We start from the raw sequence: 19679 nt of genomic DNA on the forward strand, positions 1-19679 counted from the left end.
ATGGACTTTGGCAACTCGCAAGGACCCCCTGCCAAAAAGCGGCGGTTCTTTACAGACTCAAGCGAGACTTCGGATCCGGTTCTGACTCCAAACGGCAACGCGAGAGCAAAGAAGGAAAATGGCGCCAACGCGACACCGCCCAATCCCATCTTATCAACCAATAGTCATGACCTCGCTGGCACGCAGCCTACGGAAAACACCATATCATTTGACATTTGCACGTTCGAGGCTTTTGTCGGAGAGAAGGTGGCGGAAGACGTGCTTGCTGTTCTGCGCGAACAGAGCAACGACAACCTTGAGCGCGCAGTCAACATGTACTTGGACAGCGCGTACAAGAAGTTTATGAAGCCTGGCGGGCTCAATCCCTGCTCGTCAAAAGCGCCGTCTCCGACTACGACAAGGCCAGCACCACTTCCAGCACCTCGAAGTATGCCCAGCGCACGCTACATTGGCGCCTTTGGCGTTGAGGGCTGGGCAACTCGCAGCGGCGCAAATATACTCAAGCATGGCGACACAGTACTGATAGAACGCCAAAAGATTCAACCGCCAGCTCCTCCGAAGCCCAAGGCAAAGCTTGGCGTTCCCGCAACGCCAGCACGAAACAACACGCTTGCATCGCGTCGCGTCGATGTCATTGTTCGCTTCACGAATGAAAGCGGCATGGAAATCGGTCGGCTAGCAAAAGACACGGCAAATTGGGTCTCGACACTTCTCGATCAGAAGATTTGCAAATTTGAAGGCAGCGTAGTCTACGCGCCGGACAAGCTGCGTACCAACGACACGATATTCCTACAACTGAAATGCTCCTTACTCAAGTCTACCTTCTACAATCGCAGTTTTCAGCTTGCCGATGACCGACCGCAATCACCCTTTGACCAAGCAGAAACTGCCGACGAGAAGAATCTCCGCCTACGACAGGTTGCTCTCGTTCGACTCTTCCAGGAGATTGGCCTCCAGCCCACGACCGCAAACGCAGCCGCCAAGGACGACGGTAGGCAGGGCCTCTTAAAAGCTGCAGAGATGGACGAAGAAAAGCAAGCGGAGCAAAAAAGATCCGGTGCAACAAGGAGCTGGGACTCACCGTCGTCAGATACCGAAGAGGGAAAGGAGCTTGAGCAGGATCAACTCGACGCGCTGTACAAAAAAGCACAGTCTTTCGATTTTGACACGCCAGAGGCGGAGCCAGCCGACACATTTGCTATGACCCTGCGGCCGTACCAAAAGCAATCCCTTCACTGGATGATAGCCAAGGAGAAAGATACACGAAGCAACAGGGAGCCATCCATGCATCCGCTGTGGGAAGAATACGTGTGGCCTATTAAAGATCACGACGACAAAGATTTGCCTATTATTAGCGATGTGACCAAGTTTTATGTCAACCCTTATTCAGGTGACTTGTCACTCGAATTTCCTATCCAAGAGCAACACTGCTTGGGTGGTGTTCTGGCCGACGAAATGGGTCTTGGCAAAACGATCCAGATGTTGAGCCTGGTGCACTCTCACAAGTCAGATATTGCCCTCCAATCGCGTACCGCTAATGGCGGTATCGCAACGGTAAACCAGCTTCAACGCCTCAGTTCTTCTACACCCATGCAGGCTGCCCCGTGCACTACTCTCGTGGTGGCGCCCATGTCCTTGTTGTCACAATGGCAAAGTGAGGCTGAAAAGGCTTCGAAAGAAGGAACTATCAAGGTTGAGCTATACTATGGTAATGAAAAGTCGAATAATTTGCAAGCGCTATGTGGCAGCTCCAATGCATCGATGGCACCGGATCTGGTGATTACGAGCTACGGCGTCGTTCTTTCTGAGTTCAGCGCCATTGCCGCAAGGAGTGGCGACAAAGCCTCCCACACCGGCCTCTTTTCCCTCAACTTCTTCCGCATCATACTGGATGAGGCGCACCATATAAAGAATCGCTCATCCAAAACAGCCAGGGCGTGTTATGAGATGTCTGCGACCCATCGCTGGGTGCTGACGGGCACACCGATCGTGAATAAACTTGAAGATCTGTTCAGCCTGGTTCGGTTCCTTGGTGTCGAGCCATGGAACAACTTTTCGTTCTGGAAGACGTTCATCACCGTACCGTTTGAATCGGGCGATTTTGTTCGCGCGCTCAATGTAGTGCAGACGGTGCTGGAGCCACTGGTCATGCGGCGAACGAAGGATATGAAGACTCCAGATGGGCAACCGCTGGTGCCGCTCCCCCCCAAGCAAGTTGACGTAGTTGAAGTCGAGCTGTCCAAGACAGAGAGAGATGTCTATGATTTCATCTATAACCGAGCGAAGCGCACATTCAACAAGAACATGGAAGCCGGAACAGTGATGAAGGCCTTTACGACCATTTTCGCCCAGATCCTGCGATTACGACAATCCTGCTGCCACCCCATCCTCGTGCGAAACAAAGACATTGTAGCGGACGAAGAAGAAGCTGGTGCTGTAGCCGACGCCAACACCGGGTTCGCCGACGACATGGACCTGGAGAACTTGATTCAGCACTTTACCGCTGTCACAGATGAGGCGTCAAAGGACAACCAGGTGTACGGTGTGCACGCGCTGAGCGAGATCCGCGACGAGTCAGACAAGGAATGTCCATTTTGCTTCGAGGAGCCGATGAACGACCAAACAGTAACGGGATGTTGGCACTCTGCATGCAAGAGGTGCCTGCTGGACTTTATGAAGCACGAGACAGACCGCGGTGTAGTCCCAAAGTGCTTCAGCTGCCGCGCGCCGCTCAATGCGCGCGACCTGTTTGAAGTGATGCGGCACGACGACGAAGTGGACATGGCGACGGGGAAGCCGCGCATCAGCCTCCAGCGGCTGGGGATGACTTCGTCATCGTCCAAGGTGGCGGCGCTCATCAGCCAGCTGCGCAGTCTGCGCCGCGACCACCCGGCCATGAAGTCGGTCGTCTTCTCGCAGTTCACCTCGTTCCTGAGCCTGATCGAGCCGGCGCTCACGCGCGCCAACGTCAAGTTCCTGCGGCTAGACGGCGGCATGGCGCAGAAGGCGCGCGCGGCGGTGCTTACCGAGTTTACCGAGCGCCAGGGCTTCACGGTGCTACTCATTAGCCTGCGGGCGGGCGGTGTCGGGCTCAACTTGACGAGCGCGGGGCGCGTCTTCATGATGGACCCGTGGTGGAGCTTCGCCGTCGAGGCGCAGGCGATCGACCGGGTGCATCGGCTGGGACAGGACGACGAGGTGCAGGTGAAGCGGTTCATCGTCAAGGAGAGCGTGGAGGAGCGGATGCTGCGGATCCAGGAACGCAAGAAGTTCATCGCGACGTCGCTGGGCATGATGAGCGACGAGGAGAAGAAAGTGCAGCGGATCGAGGATATCAAGGAGCTGCTAAGCTAAGAAGAGGGTGCGCGATGGGCGGGATGGGTTTGCATCGTGACGGCGTCTGGCAATGGGCTGCATGCTTGTTGGTTGGTTATAATGGACTTATTTACAGGAAGAGGGGGGGCATGCTTCTTTGTTGGTTCTAATAGGAACTACACGACTTAGATACACGAAGTACATAAAACAACTGTACATGTTTTCATTTACGAGCTTTCAGTATGAGTGGCTAAATGTATATTTTTCGCTGGGGGACAATTCATTGAGGTTTAAAATGATTTAAATTTTATTCTATCCAAAATACCTTTATTCTACCGTTTTCTTCTTTCTACTTTTAACCTCTCTCCTGGATCAGCTTTTTACAAGACAACCTGGGTGGTGGCGGCCTTTTCGCGGTCGTCGCCAAAGATGTCGACGTTCCAGTTGGGCTTGTAAGTGAAGGGAATGTTGAATCTGTGCTTGTCCTCGCCAATCTTGTTGAGGCGCTCGACGTCCTCCTTGTCGAGGTCGACCTCCTGAAAGTTCTCGCGGATGCGGGCGGCGGTGACGGACTTGGGGATGACGGTGTGGCCGCCGACCTGGGCCCAAGCGAGCAGGACGTGGGCCGGGGTGACGGTGCGACCGCGGGCGGCGGTCAGGCGCTCGGCGACGGCCTTGACCTCTTCGTGGACGAGCAGCAGCGGCGCGCCGACGGTGTTGTTGCCAAAGGCCGAGTAGGCGGTCAGGATGATGTGCTTGTCGGCGCAGTACTTGACGAGCGGCTCGTCGACGAGGCGCGGGTGGCGCTCGATCTGGTTGGCGGCGGGGGTGACGCCGGTGGCCTTGATGACGGTCTCGAGCTGTGGGTGGCCGGGGATGTCAGTTATCGAGGTTCTATAGCATCGCCGGGGTAGGTTTATAAGGATAATTGATGGGGCGTACGTGGTTGATGGTAAAGTTGGAAACTCCGACAGCGCGGGTCTTGCTCTTGGGGAGCTCGGTCATGGCTAGAGGCGGAGTCAGCATGGTAAGTTCGAGACGAGTTGCGTGTCGAGGACATGGGATGCCTACCCTTCCAGGTCTGGGTGATGGAAGTCTTCTTGTCGAGGCGAGTACCGCCGTTGGCATCCTTGGGGAAGAGACCGTCTCCGTGCTCAAAGGCGACGGGCCAGTGGATGAGGTATAGCTAGAATGGGGTCAGTATGGGAGTTCCTCGCATCAATTGATGTTCCAATCGTGTGCAATTGAGAGCTGAGAGCTCATATGAGCCACGTACATCAAGGTATTCCAGCCCGAGCTCCTGGAGGGTGTCGTCGAGCGCGGCGGCGACGTTCTCCGGCTGGTGGCTGTCGTTCCAGAGCTTGGAGGTGATGAAGATGTCCTCACGCTTGAGGCCCGGGACCTCGGCGATGGCGCGTTGGATGCCCTCACCGACCTCGCGCTGGTTCCCGTAGACCTTGGCCAGGTCGAGGTGGCGGTATCCGGCCTTGAGGGCCTCGAAGACGCCGGCACCGACCTCGCCGGGGGCCGCCTGCCAGGTGCCGTAGCCGAGAGCAGGCACCTTGGCGCCAGTGTTGAGAGTGATGGTGCGACCGGAAGACATTTTGTATTGTTCCTGGGGTTTGATGGGGGTGTTGAGATTGGTGATTGAGAGAAGAGAGATGGTGGCAGAGGACAAGGATGGACTTGAGAAGAAATCGCAAACTTATATGGTTGGCAACGACTGGTGTTGGTGGTAGCTATGGTGGGGGAGGGGCAAATTTTCCAAACAAATGACGACACAGCACTAAGACCATGTCAACGCCCTGAAACTGGTCGAGATGGTATCAAGTCTATACCCAATTCAACTAGTTGCCCCTCGCTAAGACTCCATTGCGGCAGCTGGGCCCCTGAACTCTCGGTGGTACTGAGGGTCTCGTCCCCAGTTTACCGACGGGGAATTGTCATTGTTGCATGGCAGGGTTGGGGGTTCATTATTAATGAGTAACTGGGTAGACTCGACGGGGTTCGATCCGCGTCGTATAAGTTGTGTTGTAACTAGCGAGCACGCAAGGATAGAGAGGATAGAGGTTTCTCTTTCTTGTTGTGATTGGTCTGTCCCTAGCGCTCAGCAAAGACAAGTCTGAGAAGACAGCCGTCAGGGTTCTTGTGACCTTTATCGGTATAACGGGTAGGAAGAGAATTTACACGTCGCATATTTCTCAACGGCGCGTGGCGTCGAAGCCAAAGACATGATAACTAGTCAGTTATAGTAGTTAGATCAAGGTAACTGTACAGTGACCAATAGTTCCCAACAAGCATCGTGGGGGCGGCAGACAGAAATGACAGAACTGGACGGAAATTCCCACTCGCATTGGCACAGACCAGTTGCTAACTAACTAGTTACTATATTCCTACCTGTAGAGTTGCCAATGCCCACAATCCCACTAAAACTATCGTCAAGCCTCCCTCCTTGCATCCTTAACGCCGAAAGGCGATCTTCACGAGACGGATTTTAAAACCATCTTGAGTCACACCGGACGTCTTTGAGCTTGAACTATGGGAACTGGAACGGCATTCTCTTCTTTTGTTGGGACGGTTTATCAGCCTTGATCTCGCCGATGGGAGTTCCGACTCGCCTTAGCCGAGCCAATAGCGTGAGGCTGAGCTGGCCAAGCGTCGATTCAGGTTGGACTGTCAACTTTGATTTAGAATTTCTCTACTCATTTCTCAAGTACGTTCTGTGCTATCATCTTGCTCACGGACGCTGGAATAAGGACAGACAAACAGACAAACAGACAGTGACAGAAAGATAGTGTGGAGGGCAGAGACGACTGTGGCGGGCTTGGCCGCGAATCGTGCAACGGCGGCACCTGGAGAATATTTACCGCATCACACGTTGCATGCCACAGGGTATTCTGTATCCAATACCTGCCGTCTTCCAGTTTCGAAAGTTGTAGCAGCAATCGAGATGACATCTTATATTCTCCAAAGAGTATACCCGACAAAGAAAACTCTTAAAAGACCCTGCTTGCAGTGACCTCTTGTCTTCTGTCGACACTCATCAATTGTTGAAAATGCAAATTGTCGCGCCGCCATTTCCCAAATTGTCGTAGACCAGCAAAGCAGTGCCACCCCCCGCCCCCCCAAAAAAATGCTCAAGATGAAGAATAAAATACACGAAAATAAAAGCTATACACAAAAAAGGACAATTACTTGCGCATCAAACACCGCAGCTTGCTCATCATGAGTTCCCATTTCCACATCACTGTCATAACCATTCTCGTCATCATCACCATCATAATGGCCGCCAATTGCAAGTCGACACTTGAAAAGCGGCTTGTTGTCGTTCCAGGAATCATCCCCGTCATCCTCACGCCCCCTCCGGCGCAGCCTCTGCGTCAGCCGCCGCTGCCTCCGGTGCCGCTTCCGCGTCACCACCCTCAGCCGCCGCCTCGGCCGCCTCGCTGCCGTGGTGCGATGAGGCCTTGGAGCTCTTGGAGCTCTTGCGGCTGCTGCCGCCCGATGACCTTCGCCTCCTGCGCGACGAGCATCGGATCGTGTGGCGGTACACCCAGAGGAAGGCGAAGACCAAGGCGAGGAACGCGGCGATCGAGAGGCCGACGGTGAGGCCGATGCTGATGTTGGTGTTTTCAAGGGGGTCGTCGGAGAATTGTCGTCGGGCAACCTGGACTGCGACGTCGGCGGTCGAGGCCTGTGGCGGGGCCGGGGACGGCGCTCCCTGTTCACGCCATGATGTCGGGGCCCGAGGAGGCGTGGATCGGACGCCGTCCACCTCGCTCACGCTGTGCGGGATATACATGCAAAAGCCCACCCGCCGTACTGCTGATCCCAGGTGTTGAGGGATGTATATTGCGGGTTTGACGCGTGAATCAGTGGCGGCTTGCTGCCTTGTACGCGACGAACAGGGAACTGGACAGTTTAAACACAAAGTAGGAATGGGGGTGTGCCTTTTTTATCCCACATCCGTGTCAAAATCTGAGTTTATGCAGCACGTAGCACAGAGTCGCCCAGCCTCAGGGCGGGTCGGGCCTCGTCTTTGTGGCGGATGGGCCAGCCATTATATCTACCCAACGCCGTCTTGGTCAACCTGGCCCGGCTCCTTTGTACAACAACGATGGGGCAGAATAAAGAGCATGCGTCCGCAAACCGTCCGGCAGGTTGGAGGGGGTGGCGGGGGACCCGTGTGGCCGTCTGCAGACGGTGTCGACGTGATACCAAGAGCGAGGGCAGCCCCAACCCAACATGCACGGATTTCGGAAGCGGGTGGATATGCAGTAAAATAGTTAATGGAGTGTTTGACCCGGCAATTTCTGGCAAGCATGCAGGATGCTGGCTTTGTTGCCATGATTGACATGATTTACGACATGCTAGTTAGTAACGGGCGCACAGCTCCTGCTTGTTTGGGTTGTGCTGCACCTTCATTCGTAAGGATTGTGAGGGCGCTTCCCATGGTGCACATACAAGCTGAATAGATTTGTACTCTGCTGCCGTCAACTTTAATCACTTTATGTATCTTCTGTCACTTACATCCTCCCTACACCACCGGGCATGTGATGTTGAGTGAGTAGCACCAGACGAGTTGTACAGTAGATACCCAAGAAATTACGGCCTCATCATGCGATATCGGCAGTTTTCAAAGTTGAAAACCAACCAGAATCGGTCCCCCGGGATGGCCTATTGCGGGGACATCGGGCCGCATGTCGGCCAACTCAGCACGGCCCGACGACGCCCAACCACTCCTCGTGCTGACTCGGGGTTGGGGTACAGGGAGTACAAAGTAACTGTGAACAATGTCAAGAGACTGTAGAATTATCGATGTCTGGCATGTCGGAAAATTGCACTCTCAACATATCAAGTGAAAGAGTTTGTGGACACGCAGTGCCGTGGACCGGAGACCTAGAAGCATTGGTTGGGTACTACAGCGATTATGGAACTCGGCAATAATGACTTCGGAGCTAAAGGCAAAAAGCAGGCTCAGCAAGAATGTAAGAATAAGCAAGCATGCTTACGAGCTGTTTCCTTTCTCCCCCGCCAAAGGCGATTGTGCGTGCAGGCGTCTTTGATTGGTAGCGGGTGTAGGGTAGGCCGCGTATCAGGTAGGGCAACCCGCCCGCAAGTTGGCCGCCTCAAAGCGCGCAGTTGTTTTGACCACTCAGTGATTCGAGGTAAAGGGACGCAAAAGCTCCACAGTGTCGATCGTTCTAGCTCCCCTCATTACCATTCGGGCATCACTCTGCAGCTCCAGGTCACGAGCAATCTGCTGTGGCTGCAGCACCGAGACACCACGCGGAGGCTAAGCCCCTCGACTTGGAGAAGAAGGGTGTCACAGCGATGCGCAGGGCAAACACGTTCGCACGAGCTGCTGTTACACTGCTGCGATTGGAGCCGGCCAACTGCCATGCGGCGGAATGTACATACGTTCATGTAGTGGCTAACAAGTACTGCCTGCGCAGCGCCGGCAATCGGAGTCGTGCTTGCCATACTTGGGCCACTCACTGCGCTTCCGCTCAGACGAAGAGGAAACTATTCGAATTTCGGCCTGGCGTAGGGGTGTTAATATAAATATCAAGTCGGGCAGCGCTTCTGAAGAGTGGGTGGCAGATGAGGCGTGGCCTGGGGTATCTTGGCTCTGACGGACAGTGCTAACTAACACTGGAAAGCTCTGATTCGATATGCAGGTTAGGCCATTGCACGCTGAGTTTTGTGGACGTTTGATTCGTCTTGTCAATGCATATCCTTTTAGCCAGTTGAAAGACGACGTCTTGTTACTGTGGCAAACGCACTTGTTACCTCTACGGCGCAGCTCTGTGACAAGCCATCTATGTAGGCATGTACAGTATGAATGTATGTACATTGATAGGTAGGAGCTGGGCGGGTACCTGGGAGAGGGGAGCCGCCTGAAAACCCCGCCATCTCAGGGCGCCACAATCGCTACAGATCGATCGCCAAGCTGAAGGAGGCAGCTCGGATGAACAGCCATCAACAATTTCCAAGTCAGTGCTGCCTTTAAACACTCTCCGTCCTCTACCAGCACTTCTCTTGCTTTCTTAGGGCTAGGTCTATATTTAAACACCTCGTCACTCCATGTTCATATCATGCACCCTGCCTGCAGATAAATCCACCTGCTGCCAATATTCTCTACTAAAAGTCCCGCGCAGCCCGTTCTGTGGCTCCTGCTCGCCTGCAACTACAGATTACACGAACCACTCTAATAAAGCGGTCGCCCCCCCTAGCATTTCCCTCTCGCATCTTCACCTTTACCTACTCACTTCTTCTGGCTCTCCGCAGCTCATCACCTCAGCGTCGCCCATGGAACTGCTTCCCGCCCTCTTCGCCTGGGCGGCCAGCTACGCATGTCGCGTCACCCTGGTGGCCTCGAGTGCCATCGGCCAGCGTCTCTGCGGCGCCGACGCGCAGTCCATCGCCATCGACGTCCACGATTTGGCCAAGCGGCTTTCGCCCGCCGCACAGATACTCATCCCCGGAAGCGACGCTTTTAACGACGCCTCCCGCCGCTGGAATGTCTTTGACGAGCCCCGGCCTGGCGTTGTCGTGATCCCGGGTGTCGCCGACGATGTTGCCCACACAGTGAGCATCCTTCTCCCCTAACATGGCGTCTATTCAATTCCGTCTTCTTGCTCAACGTGTAAAATATGACCAGATCCAGTATGCCAATGAGCATGAAACGCCTTTCCTCGCCGTCGGTGGGCAGCACGGTGCCACCAGCACTCTGGGTAAGCTCCACGGCGGCATTGAGATCGCCATGAGCAGCCTCAGAAGCGTCAACGTGTCCAACGACGGACAGACGGCCACGATCGGTGGTGGAGCCCTCTCTAAGACGGTCATCGACGCTCTCTGGGATGCCGGCAAGCAAACAGGTAGGCACTTTCGCACCTCGCCTCCGGCACGTCCTGCTCTCTGTACTGACGACCGCAAGTTACTGGCACGTGTGAGTGCACCAGCTTCCTCGGTCCCGGCCTCGGCGGCGGCCACGGCTGGCTGCAGGGCCACCATGGGCTCGTCGCCGACCAGTTCCTGTCCATGGACGTGGTCCTCGCCGACGGCCGAGCGCGCACCGTCGACGCCCAGTCCGACCCGGATCTGTGGTGGGCGCTGCGCGGCGCCGGGCACAACTTTGCCGTCGTCACCTCGGTGACGGTCCGCGTCCGCGACATCCGCCACCGAGACTGGGCGCGCGCCACTATGTTCTTCACCGGCGACAAGCTCGAGCGCGTCTTCCAGACCCTAGCGGACACCGTCTTTAACGCCGGCGACCAGGATGTCGATGTCGTCGTGTGGACCTACATGATGAACGTGCCCGAGGTCGACCCGGAGAATCCCGTCGTCGTCGTCTACCTGCTGCAGGAGGGCGTCCGCGCCGTCGACGACCGCCACGCGGCCGCGCTGTTGGCGCTCGGCCCGGCCCGCGTGGACGACGCGCCCGGCACCTACCGCGACCTCGCCGCCTGGACCATGATCTCGGCCGCCGACCCGCCCTGCCAGAAGCTCGGCGCCAGCAACCTGCGCTTCCCGCTGTACCTCGAAGCGTATGACGTCGGCGCCGTGCGCCGCGCCTACGACCTCTTCGCCGCGGGGCTGCGAGGGACCCCGGAATTTGCGCACTCCATCTTCCTCTTCGAAAACTACCCGGTGCAGGGGCTGCGCGCGCCCGCCGCCAACGAAAGCGCCTTTGCATTCCGTGGCGATAACATACTCGTCGCCCCGCTCATCAGCTTCCCGGAGGGCGACCGCCAGATGGGCGGCAAGGCCATCATGCTGGGCGAGGAGCTACGGAGGATACTGCATGAGGCATCGGGCCGGGAGTGCATGCACACCTACGTCAACTACGCATTCCGCGATACAAGTGAGGAAATGTACGGTGCTGAGGCGTGGCGGCAGGAGAAACTGGCCGGGCTCAAGGCCACGTACGACCCGCATGGGCGCTTCAACTTCTATAACCCGGTTGCTTAAACCATGGTGTATGAATGGCTTATGATTGTATATACAGAGGTGTGTCGATAATGTGCATTATACTTGCATGATAAACTTTGGTCCGTTTCCCGGGTGTTCCACCATCTCTGCCTGGTCCATGAATTCCGACATGCGCACGCACAGCTTGGGTGTTTTCTCGATGCGCCCGTCTGGTGTCCGCGCCAGCACTACGACGCCAAATTCGGATTGCTCATTCGCCACCAGAATGGCGCCCCGCCCGTCGTCCATGAGGCAGAACATGCGCGGGCGCAACCCGAGCGTTGGCACCTCTTGCACGAATTCAAGGACAGGGTGCTCGCCGCCGTCGTGGACGCGCATGTATGCGACACTATCGTGGGCGCGCCCCGTCAGGCGATTCGTCAGGAGGATATGTTTGTTGTCTGGAAGGAGCGCCAAGTGACCCGCGCGTGCTGTAGCAACAGAGGGTCCTCCTGGCCCAAACGTACACGTCTCCGACACCCTGGTGAACTCAAGCGTGGAGCCCGTGTAGTGAAGCGCGTAGACGACCACGATGTTGGCGAGTTCGCAGAGGAGGATGTAGTGTGATGGGGTGGCGGCGCCGACGGGATAAAACGCACCGTGCCGAGGGCCGCTGCCGGGCGGCCCTACGGCGACGCGACTCGAAATCGCAAACGCGTCGTCCTGCGAGTCGATGACGAGCAGCTCGTCGGTGCCCAGGTCCGGCACCACGTAGAAGCGCCCCGTCGGGTCCAGGAGCACCTGGTGTGGGTGCGGGGCGTCCTGGATGTGAGACAGCGGACCGGGCCGGCCATCAGACACGACCGTCTTGTCGAGGCACCTCTCCAGCGCGATGCCGTCGCTAACATCCCAGACGTCGACGTTGCCGCTCGCAAACGCGGCGCAGAGGAGCCGGCGGGCGTCACAGGAAAAGGCCAGGTACACGGCGCCGGGGCTGGCGGTGTCGACGGTCTCGTGGTGCGTAAACGGCGTGGCCGAGTCGAGGTCCAGGCGGAAGCGGTGGAACTTGCTGCTGTCCTCGTCAACGACGTAGAGGAGCGAGCGTGGGCGGTCCACAGCGAGCCAGGACAGGCAGCCGGGGAGGGCGAGGTCGTAGGTGATAGTGAATGTGTTGGCCGATGCGTCATACGCGGCCAGATAAACGTGACCCGGACGGGAAATGAGGAACTTGCTCATAATAGGCGGGTATCTCTGGTTTGCCCGAAAGAAGTTGTTGAGCTGTGAGGCAAGAAGTCAAATGCTGAAGTGGTGCTCAACACCTACAAACCATAGAGGGGCACCTTGGGCATGGTGGGGGTGGGCGCGGGGGTCACGGATACTTTGAGATATTGACAGTCAGCAAGATAAATCATGGCATTTACATGGGAAGTTTACTATTATAAATATATAACCAACCGAGTATGGTCATAGCCATAATTATCATCCACTAGAACCCCTCACCACGAAAGCGACACCGCCTTGCCCTCATACTTGCACCCGTCCGGCTCCCGCAGCAGATTTTCGTGCACCCCGCGCGCGACGTCATCCTTGGAGATGAAATACCCAACCTGCTTGACCTCGACGCCCTCGACCACATCCTCCACGCCGACGCGCACGCGCCTCTCCGGCCGCACCTCGTCCTTCAAGAAGCTCGGCCGCACCATAAGCACCCGCTCGCCGCTCGCCGCCAACCGCGCCTCCATCCTCTCCTTGTCCGCGTGCGGTTGGCGCAGCAGCCACCAGTACATGGGCAGCATGCCGAGCGGCACATCGCGGCCGAAGCGTGAGACGCCCGTGGTGCTGATGGCCGTGTACAGCGGCCGCCCCTCGCGACCGGCTCCGCGGAGACTCGCCAGCGCCGCCAGCACGCACTCGGTCGCGCGGTCGCAGACGGTCGGGTCGTCGAGCGTGCGCGTGCGCAGGTTCAGCTGCCCGCCGACCGATACGTGGATGGCGTCGACGAGGCGCGCCGGGTCCAAGGGGTGGGCAAGGCACGCGGCCACGGCGGCCGTGTCGTGCGCGTTGCCGGCGAGCACGACGAGGTTGGCCGGCGGCGAGGGGAAGTGCGCGTCCATCTTGGAGGGCGTGCGGCACAGCGCCACGCAGGTGTGCCCGCGGCTGCGAGGGCGCGCTGCAAGGCTGCGAGGCCGCAGCCGCCCGAGGCGCCGATGAATGCAACTGTGTGAGGCATCTTGTGGGTGTTTTATAATTTGTTGACTTTGGGCGTGGGAAAGAACTATGGTGAGTTGACAGGCTTGCTGTACTTGTGCCGTTGTTATAGTTTGTTAAGTATTGCTGAAGTTGGTGCTGAAGCCAACAGATGAAGCTGGAGATGATTTCTGGCTGGGCACTATATATCAGCCGTCAATCATCGAGGCCATCTCCTCGTTCATTGTCAACACTGTAAATCTCGGAACCGAGACGCGCAAGCCGCTTCGCACAGGCGTCACTCGCCTCTTCCCCTGACAAGGCGGCGAGGAGTAGCGACGCGACAGTTCTCCGCAGGCAGACACTGAGGTCGCCCAACGTGACAAGCGACAGCATAAATTAGCGCCTTATTACCTGTCGAGTCATGATGAAACGGCGCACTAACTGGTTACCCATTCAGGGTCCGCACAGGCAAGTCCGCAGCTGCTGACGTCTGGCTGCGACGAATCTCGCGTCGCGAGGGGGGCGAGAGAACGAAAAGCGCAGCCCGATTGACCAGATGAACGTTTGCGCTCTTGTAGGCTGCGCGGGCCCCTGTTTTCTTGACGTTGTTGTGGAAATTGAAGTTATTCGAATGCAATTTCAATTTTGTAGGGTCTGCTATTGCTACCTATTGCGTATCATCTCAAACAGCCCAGTCTGCGCTGCCTTTGCCTCAGCAGCTACAGTGACTGGGTAGTGCTGACAAAGTCTAACCACAGCTCCAACTCACACATCGTCAGCACCTCCCTCCCTTCTATGGCCTCGCCGCGACAAACTTCCAAGCCATATACGCGCCGTATCCCAGGCCAGCCATCGCCAACCCCCTCCCGAGCAGGCCAAACAGGACCTCGTTGGCCTCGGCCATCATGCGCGCCACGCCAATCTCCACGTTCTGCTGGAACGCCGCGCGGTCGTTGATGCGCGGGAACGGCGCCGTTACCAGCTCCCCCGTCTTCGCATCGCGCACCTTGGGCACCTCGACGCCGAGGTGCTTGCACAGCGGCTCCCAGCCGTCCTGCACCTTCCACTCGATCCGGCGGTCCGCCGCCACCGCCGCCCGGCACTCGTCGTAGCTTGCCCGCATGAATCCGATGGCCTTGTCCTTCTCCGTGAAGTGGTCGTAGCCGCCCTCGGCGAAGTGCACCTCTTGCCAGAACGCGGCCTGGCCGCGGAGGCGCGCGCACAGCAGCCAGCAGTACAGCCGCTTCGCCCGCCGGAGGAGGCTGGGCGGGTCGCGGATCGCGGCCACCGTCGCCGACACGCTCTCGTACCACGCGTCCGGGTCCCGGTTCAGCATCACCACCTTGGCCTCGGGGTACAGCCGCACTAGGTCTGCCGCGAAGAGTGCCGACGGGTAGTCGATGCAGCCCTGGCAGTCGCCCAGCAGCCGGTCCCAGTCGAGCTTGGTGAAGGTGCCCTCGCCCCGGTACTTGGCCCGCAGCGCGCGCGTCCACTCGGGCATCTCGGCGCCCTCGGGTTCTGTCACGACGTGGATCATGTGATGCGTGCGGTTGAAGCCGAGCATCTGTAGCGCGGCGTGTGTGCCTGCAGGGATGGACGATTAGTATTTCAAGGAGGCAGACAGACGTGGCGCCGCCAGGGTTTTCTTCGTACTCATGGTGCCAGTTCGTGGAAAGCCACAGACGATGAGCTTCATCGGCGTGGTGCGAGGGTAGCCCTCGGTGCCATCAATGGGGTAGCGCTTGGGCAGCATCGTGGCTTGTTGACTCAAAGTGGCAATTCTACTGAGGTTACGTCCTTTGGTAGGCGATGTTTATCAATCAGACGGAAGTCAAGATTCATGAGTGACAAACGAAGGAGGCGGGGATACGTTGTTCTTAAACATCCTGCCAGGGCCCAAGACACATGACTTCGGCCGGCCACTGCCACCTTTCCCACCTCAGCCTTCCTACCTTTGATCCTACCGGCAACGAATTAAGAAGCAGGTTGGGACACAACTCGGGACCGACGGCCGGTTCAACCCTTGGGCCCTTGTCTCCTTACGGCAGCTGCACCCTCTCCAGCAGCGTCGAAGCTCCACACAACGCCTCGTTGTTCTATAAACCTCCGACCTCCGATGAGGGGCTGAAACGACTGAAGTGGCCTAGTTAACAGTCATTAATACTGATTGTGGTATGGATGGCCACTAGCTTGTTCGATTATCCAATATGGGATGGTTTGCGTGGCCATTGCACCCGTCAGGTGGTGGACATATGCCATCTCTACTACCTATGTATGTCGGGAACAGTCCATGTCCACCAACACTAATTCCGCCCTGCGAGGAGCCGAAGCTCCGATATCCCGACGAGCCCAGACACAGCGGTATTATCGATCCAATGCTTGTAGGTTTAGATGCATACATTGACAAAAGCCTGGAGGCGCATGAATTCGCCAGCGAGCTCCCCAAATGTTACTTCGTTCTTGGAGTAGCTTTTCTGGTAGCCTTTGCGCCGCAGAGAGATGCACCGTGGCCCGACCGCGTCGCCTGCGAGATGGCCAAACCGAGCCCAATTTGTGCGGGTCGACGGACATCGCGCGGATCCGCTCGTACTCTATGTGCAGGATTTAAACTGTTTAGGAGGTGGTAGGTGAACTAGCGAGTTATCCAGTGACAAATTTGTAACCAACCCTTGTTAGACCAAATATCTGTTTATTTGCTCATCATGGTATAAGGATGCTCAGCGCCCCGGAACACTAGTTAGTGGTTAGTAATCTGCCTATATAATAGCACCCTAATCCGAATTTATGTATATACTTCCTCCTGAAATGCTAAGGCTTGCATTCTGTACGAACGAATGACTGTCATTTACTTTCCTCTACATACAGCACGTGTACGTATCTACTTCTGCTAATGTTAGCCTCCGCGCTGCATATTAAAAGACACCATCTGACCACCTTAACCAACTATCCTCGCTCTCAAGGTTAAGAAGATCCCTCAGTCTAGCAGGCGACTTGTCGGGTTCAGCCCGAAACTGCTTGAGCAGCTTGCCACACAACATAGCCAGCGGCCCCAATCCAGGATCGCCACGGATAAGAGTCTTTCCCAGCGTTGACCTTCCAGCCGTCGTTGAGACAAGTAGATCGAAGGCTGTCTCTTCGTCTAATTGACCCAAATTTATCGATTGCGCACCGTGCTGACTCCAAAGCGTTCTTAGAGACTCTTGTGATGTTTCTATCAGCGCCGCTGCAGCATCTTTTTCCCGTAAGTGGGTTAAGATAATTCCCAGTCTGTACTTCGCACGCGCCTCCGCTTCAATAGTCCAGCCGTTTAGGCGCGACAGGGTGATTTCAAGAATGGACCTGCATCGTTTTTAGTTGGCCGCTGTATGTCGCAAGGCATTCGCTGGACAGTCCTTAAACTCACTTGGCCCTCTCCATATTTCCTCGCTTTTGTTCCACGGTAGCGAGAAGATAAGCTGCGTCGGAAGTTCGTCTGCTCGAGAGGCCAAACAGTTTTATACTTCTTTCGTAAACTTCCCTGACCTCAGAAAACGCGTCACTATACCTTCCAGCAGAAACAAGGATAGAGGCTAGAGAAATGTGAACCTGCTGCGCAACAGCACAGTCCCGGGTGAAATTCCTGTCGGTATTTTCCGTCGTCTCTGACATCAATGCGATAGACTCCTTGTATCTGCCTGTTCCTGCCAAGGCCAAAGAGACATTCATAGGAGACTCGGGGAAGTGGTTATACTGTTGCTGACAAAGGATAGATGCCCTTTTCTGCTCCCATGCAAGGAACAGGAAATCCAAGGCAACGTCATAAAATCCGAGATCAATAAGACCACAGCCTATGTCATTCCATGCGTTGCCCCAGCAAGTGATGTCTTCATCTGTGATTAACTCAGGCTTTACCACATGCAAGTGGAACTGCCGCATCTGCAGAGCTTTATTCAACTTGTCCCAGCTATTCGAGCGTTGCGATATTCCATGGTCAACTCGAATCGCAGCTGCAATTGCGTAGATATTGGCTTTCTGCGCGGACAAATTGTTTCCTAGCCGGCTACAGATAGCCTCTGCGGAGTCACTTGTTTGGAATGCTTCTGTGTAGAGTCCCCTCTCCCAGAAATAGCTACTTGCATCGGAGAGCATCTCCGCGAATTCGATTCCAGCAGAAGGCAGAGCTGCCAAGTTTTTTTCAAAAATTTTGCACAAGTTTAGGACGTGCGGAGAGACGAGCTCCCGCTCCTCCCACAGGTCATTTTGCGGGGTTTGCACTGGTGACTGCTTTGGGAACACCGCGAGAATCAGTTTGACCGCAAGATCAAAGATCTGTTGAAACTCTTTAGGTTCCTGTTCTAGTCGGCTCAGAATGTGCTTTTGTACCACTCGATGCATGAGGAGTAAGGCGCCTTGATCTGTGCGATGCCGCTCGACGAGGTAGCGACTACTCATTTTTGACACTATAGAGTGATATCTAATTATAGTGAGCACCTCAGTCCAGATCATATTTTAGGCAAGACTTACTGGGATTTAGAGCCAAGACCAAACATTGATAGATTTGAGAGCGGGTCGCCAGCGAGGATGACGTCTTCCGAGACCCCTGTCGGACTCAACATGGCCAAAGTCTGGACAAGTAGAAGGGCTTTGGATGAAAGTTGCTTTCGAGCCGTGTCCCATGTTATTCCAAAAGGTTTGTCGTAATGGGCTATGACTGGAGAGGCTTCGGGTGACATCAGAGTGGCAAAGGACGTGTTTTGCTGCAGTTCCATCAAAATTTCTCCCAAGTTCATACTGGAGTAGATGCCAGCAACAAAAGTGATTGCAAGTGGAACACCGCTCAGTTCAGCGGCTATTGCTTCTGCTTTGCACTGTACATCATCAGCGATGGACGATGCAATAGCCCGCTCAGGCCCCGATGACAACGTTGGTGGCGGTTGTGTTAGCGCGAGATGTTTTAGTAGAAGTCGGGACCCAGAGGCTTTATCCAGAGTATTCACGACAATTGTTGACGAACAAACTTGGGCCAGGTCCGATCTCTGCGACGTTAGCAGCAAGTGGCCCTGGTCAACGCGAGGCCACACTGCGGAAACGGCGCTTAAATTCTCAACATTGTCAAGGACAAGAAGCCATTGTTTGCCTGTATGCAATTAGTATGTGACTTGATAGACGCTTCAATACTACCGACCTAAAGTCTCAAGCCAAGCTCGGAATCGTTCAACCTCAAGTCGCGGCTCTTTTTCAGCTTCGCTGCGTGGGCCAAGCTTGAGTTTTCTTGAGATGGTTGCTGCAGCATTGCTCACTGCAAGATCCGTTTCCGCCGGAAGCCAGAGCACAAAGTCATAATTATCCCGGTGCCTGTACGCATACTCCAACGCAATGCTTGTCTTACCGACGCCCCCTAGACCCTGTAGAAGGCAAGCACGCTGAAAACTGGCGTCGCCTGTTCTGGGCTGAGTCAAATGTGTCCAAATACGAACAATTTCCTCATCCCTCTCACAGAAGTGCGGATTCCGAAGAAAAGGAACCTCGAAAAGTCCTGATGAGAGTGCCGGCAAGACAGCGACCGTGGGGAGCAACTGAATGATCTTGGTCGAGTTTCCAATCAAGGTCGAGTCCACTGTGTACTGGCGGCTTCGCTCGAACCGGGCGTAGTGATTGGCTATGCTCAATCTGGCTGCTTGGTACTTCTTGTCGATGGTGGACCAAAACAATCTGAGAAAATTGTCTATACATATACATGATTTAGCTGCGTACGATTTCAGTAGAATCAGGCTCATTTGTACATAGCGGCCATTTCTTGAAGAAGAGGAACGCGCTGACTGAAAAGCCGACGTATTCTTCAATAAGGGTTCGCGTGCACTCTTGCAGCTCGCTCGATTCTGGGAAAAGGGTGAGATAGCGATTTAACTGAACAACGATGGAGGCGAGTTCGTGGAACATCTCCGTTAACAAGCAGAGAAGCTTCGCGAAACGGCTGGCTGCCTGAGTTGCATTAGCTACGAAAGGGAGACACACCAGTCTCAGTAAGATGAACCTACAGTAACCACAGATTGCATTGCCCCCCAAATGAAGCCGACCGGAGCCGTGGGAGATTTTGCTATCGAGGTAATTGCAGTAACCAGTATACTCAGTTGGTCAAGCACTGGTTGCAACTTGCAAAGCGCAATCGCTGTTGGGGCTCGGTTGTGGCTCGCGCAAGCCTTTGTAAGACTGGCTTGAAACTCATTATACGTCAAAGACGGGACTTGGTCCCGCTTTTCTCCCAGACGAGACATTTGCCG

The 19679-nt window shown here is 55.6% G+C and overlaps 9 protein-coding genes across 9 annotated transcripts; 2 read left to right on the top strand and 7 right to left on the bottom strand.

Annotated features, from left to right (window-relative positions):
- On the top strand, positions 1-3354 carry ISF_09658 (DNA repair protein RAD5; the record flags this gene model as incomplete). Its single annotated transcript, XM_018853259.1, has 1 exon — positions 1-3354. The coding sequence occupies one exon, from the start codon at positions 1-3 to the stop codon at positions 3352-3354; it is 3354 nt and encodes a 1117-aa protein (XP_018699552.1).
- Positions 3355-3695: 341 nt separating this feature from the next.
- On the bottom strand, positions 3696-4918 carry ISF_09659 (aldehyde reductase I; the record flags this gene model as incomplete). Its single annotated transcript, XM_018853260.1, has 4 exons — positions 3696-4175; positions 4258-4322; positions 4387-4501; positions 4592-4918. The coding sequence occupies 4 exons, from the start codon at positions 4916-4918 to the stop codon at positions 3696-3698; spliced, it is 987 nt and encodes a 328-aa protein (XP_018699553.1).
- Positions 4919-6667: 1749 nt separating this feature from the next.
- Positions 6668-7117, bottom strand: ISF_09660 (hypothetical protein; the record flags this gene model as incomplete). The annotated part of the gene is made up of 1 exon (XM_018853261.1): positions 6668-7117. One exon carries the CDS (start codon positions 7115-7117, stop codon positions 6668-6670), a length of 450 nt encoding a protein of 149 aa, XP_018699554.1.
- Positions 7118-9627: 2510 nt separating this feature from the next.
- On the top strand, positions 9628-11289 carry ISF_09661 (FAD binding domain protein; the record flags this gene model as incomplete). The annotated part of the gene is made up of 3 exons (XM_018853262.1): positions 9628-9906; positions 9980-10196; positions 10256-11289. The coding sequence occupies 3 exons, from the start codon at positions 9628-9630 to the stop codon at positions 11287-11289; spliced, it is 1530 nt and encodes a 509-aa protein (XP_018699555.1).
- A 57-nt stretch (positions 11290-11346) lies between these two features.
- ISF_09662 (Lactonase, 7-bladed beta propeller) lies at positions 11347-12578 on the bottom strand (the record flags this gene model as incomplete). The annotated part of the gene is made up of 2 exons (XM_018853263.1): positions 11347-12507; positions 12570-12578. 2 exons carry the CDS (start codon positions 12576-12578, stop codon positions 11347-11349), a joined length of 1170 nt encoding a protein of 389 aa, XP_018699556.1.
- Positions 12579-12725: 147 nt separating this feature from the next.
- Positions 12726-13343, bottom strand: ISF_09663 (NAD(P)-binding domain protein; the record flags this gene model as incomplete). Its single annotated transcript, XM_018853264.1, has 1 exon — positions 12726-13343. The coding sequence occupies one exon, from the start codon at positions 13341-13343 to the stop codon at positions 12726-12728; it is 618 nt and encodes a 205-aa protein (XP_018699557.1).
- Positions 13344-14212: 869 nt separating this feature from the next.
- ISF_09664 (hypothetical protein) lies at positions 14213-15172 on the bottom strand (the record flags this gene model as incomplete). The annotated part of the gene is made up of 2 exons (XM_018853265.1): positions 14213-15003; positions 15073-15172. 2 exons carry the CDS (start codon positions 15170-15172, stop codon positions 14213-14215), a joined length of 891 nt encoding a protein of 296 aa, XP_018699558.1.
- Positions 15173-16331: 1159 nt separating this feature from the next.
- On the bottom strand, positions 16332-17850 carry ISF_09665 (Tetratricopeptide-like helical; the record flags this gene model as incomplete). The annotated part of the gene is made up of 2 exons (XM_018853266.1): positions 16332-16758; positions 16823-17850. 2 exons carry the CDS (start codon positions 17848-17850, stop codon positions 16332-16334), a joined length of 1455 nt encoding a protein of 484 aa, XP_018699559.1.
- A 68-nt stretch (positions 17851-17918) lies between these two features.
- ISF_09666 (nb-arc) lies at positions 17919-19338 on the bottom strand (the record flags this gene model as incomplete). The annotated part of the gene is made up of 3 exons (XM_018853267.1): positions 17919-18535; positions 18584-19123; positions 19182-19338. The coding sequence occupies 3 exons, from the start codon at positions 19336-19338 to the stop codon at positions 17919-17921; spliced, it is 1314 nt and encodes a 437-aa protein (XP_018699560.1).
- Between the last annotated feature and the right edge of the window lie 341 nt (positions 19339-19679).

Source organism: Cordyceps fumosorosea, assembly GCF_001636725.1.
Source record: "Cordyceps fumosorosea ARSEF 2679 chromosome Unknown scaffold_63, whole genome shotgun sequence".
In the NCBI taxonomy this organism is placed as follows: Eukaryota; Fungi; Ascomycota; class Sordariomycetes; order Hypocreales; family Cordycipitaceae; genus Cordyceps; species Cordyceps fumosorosea.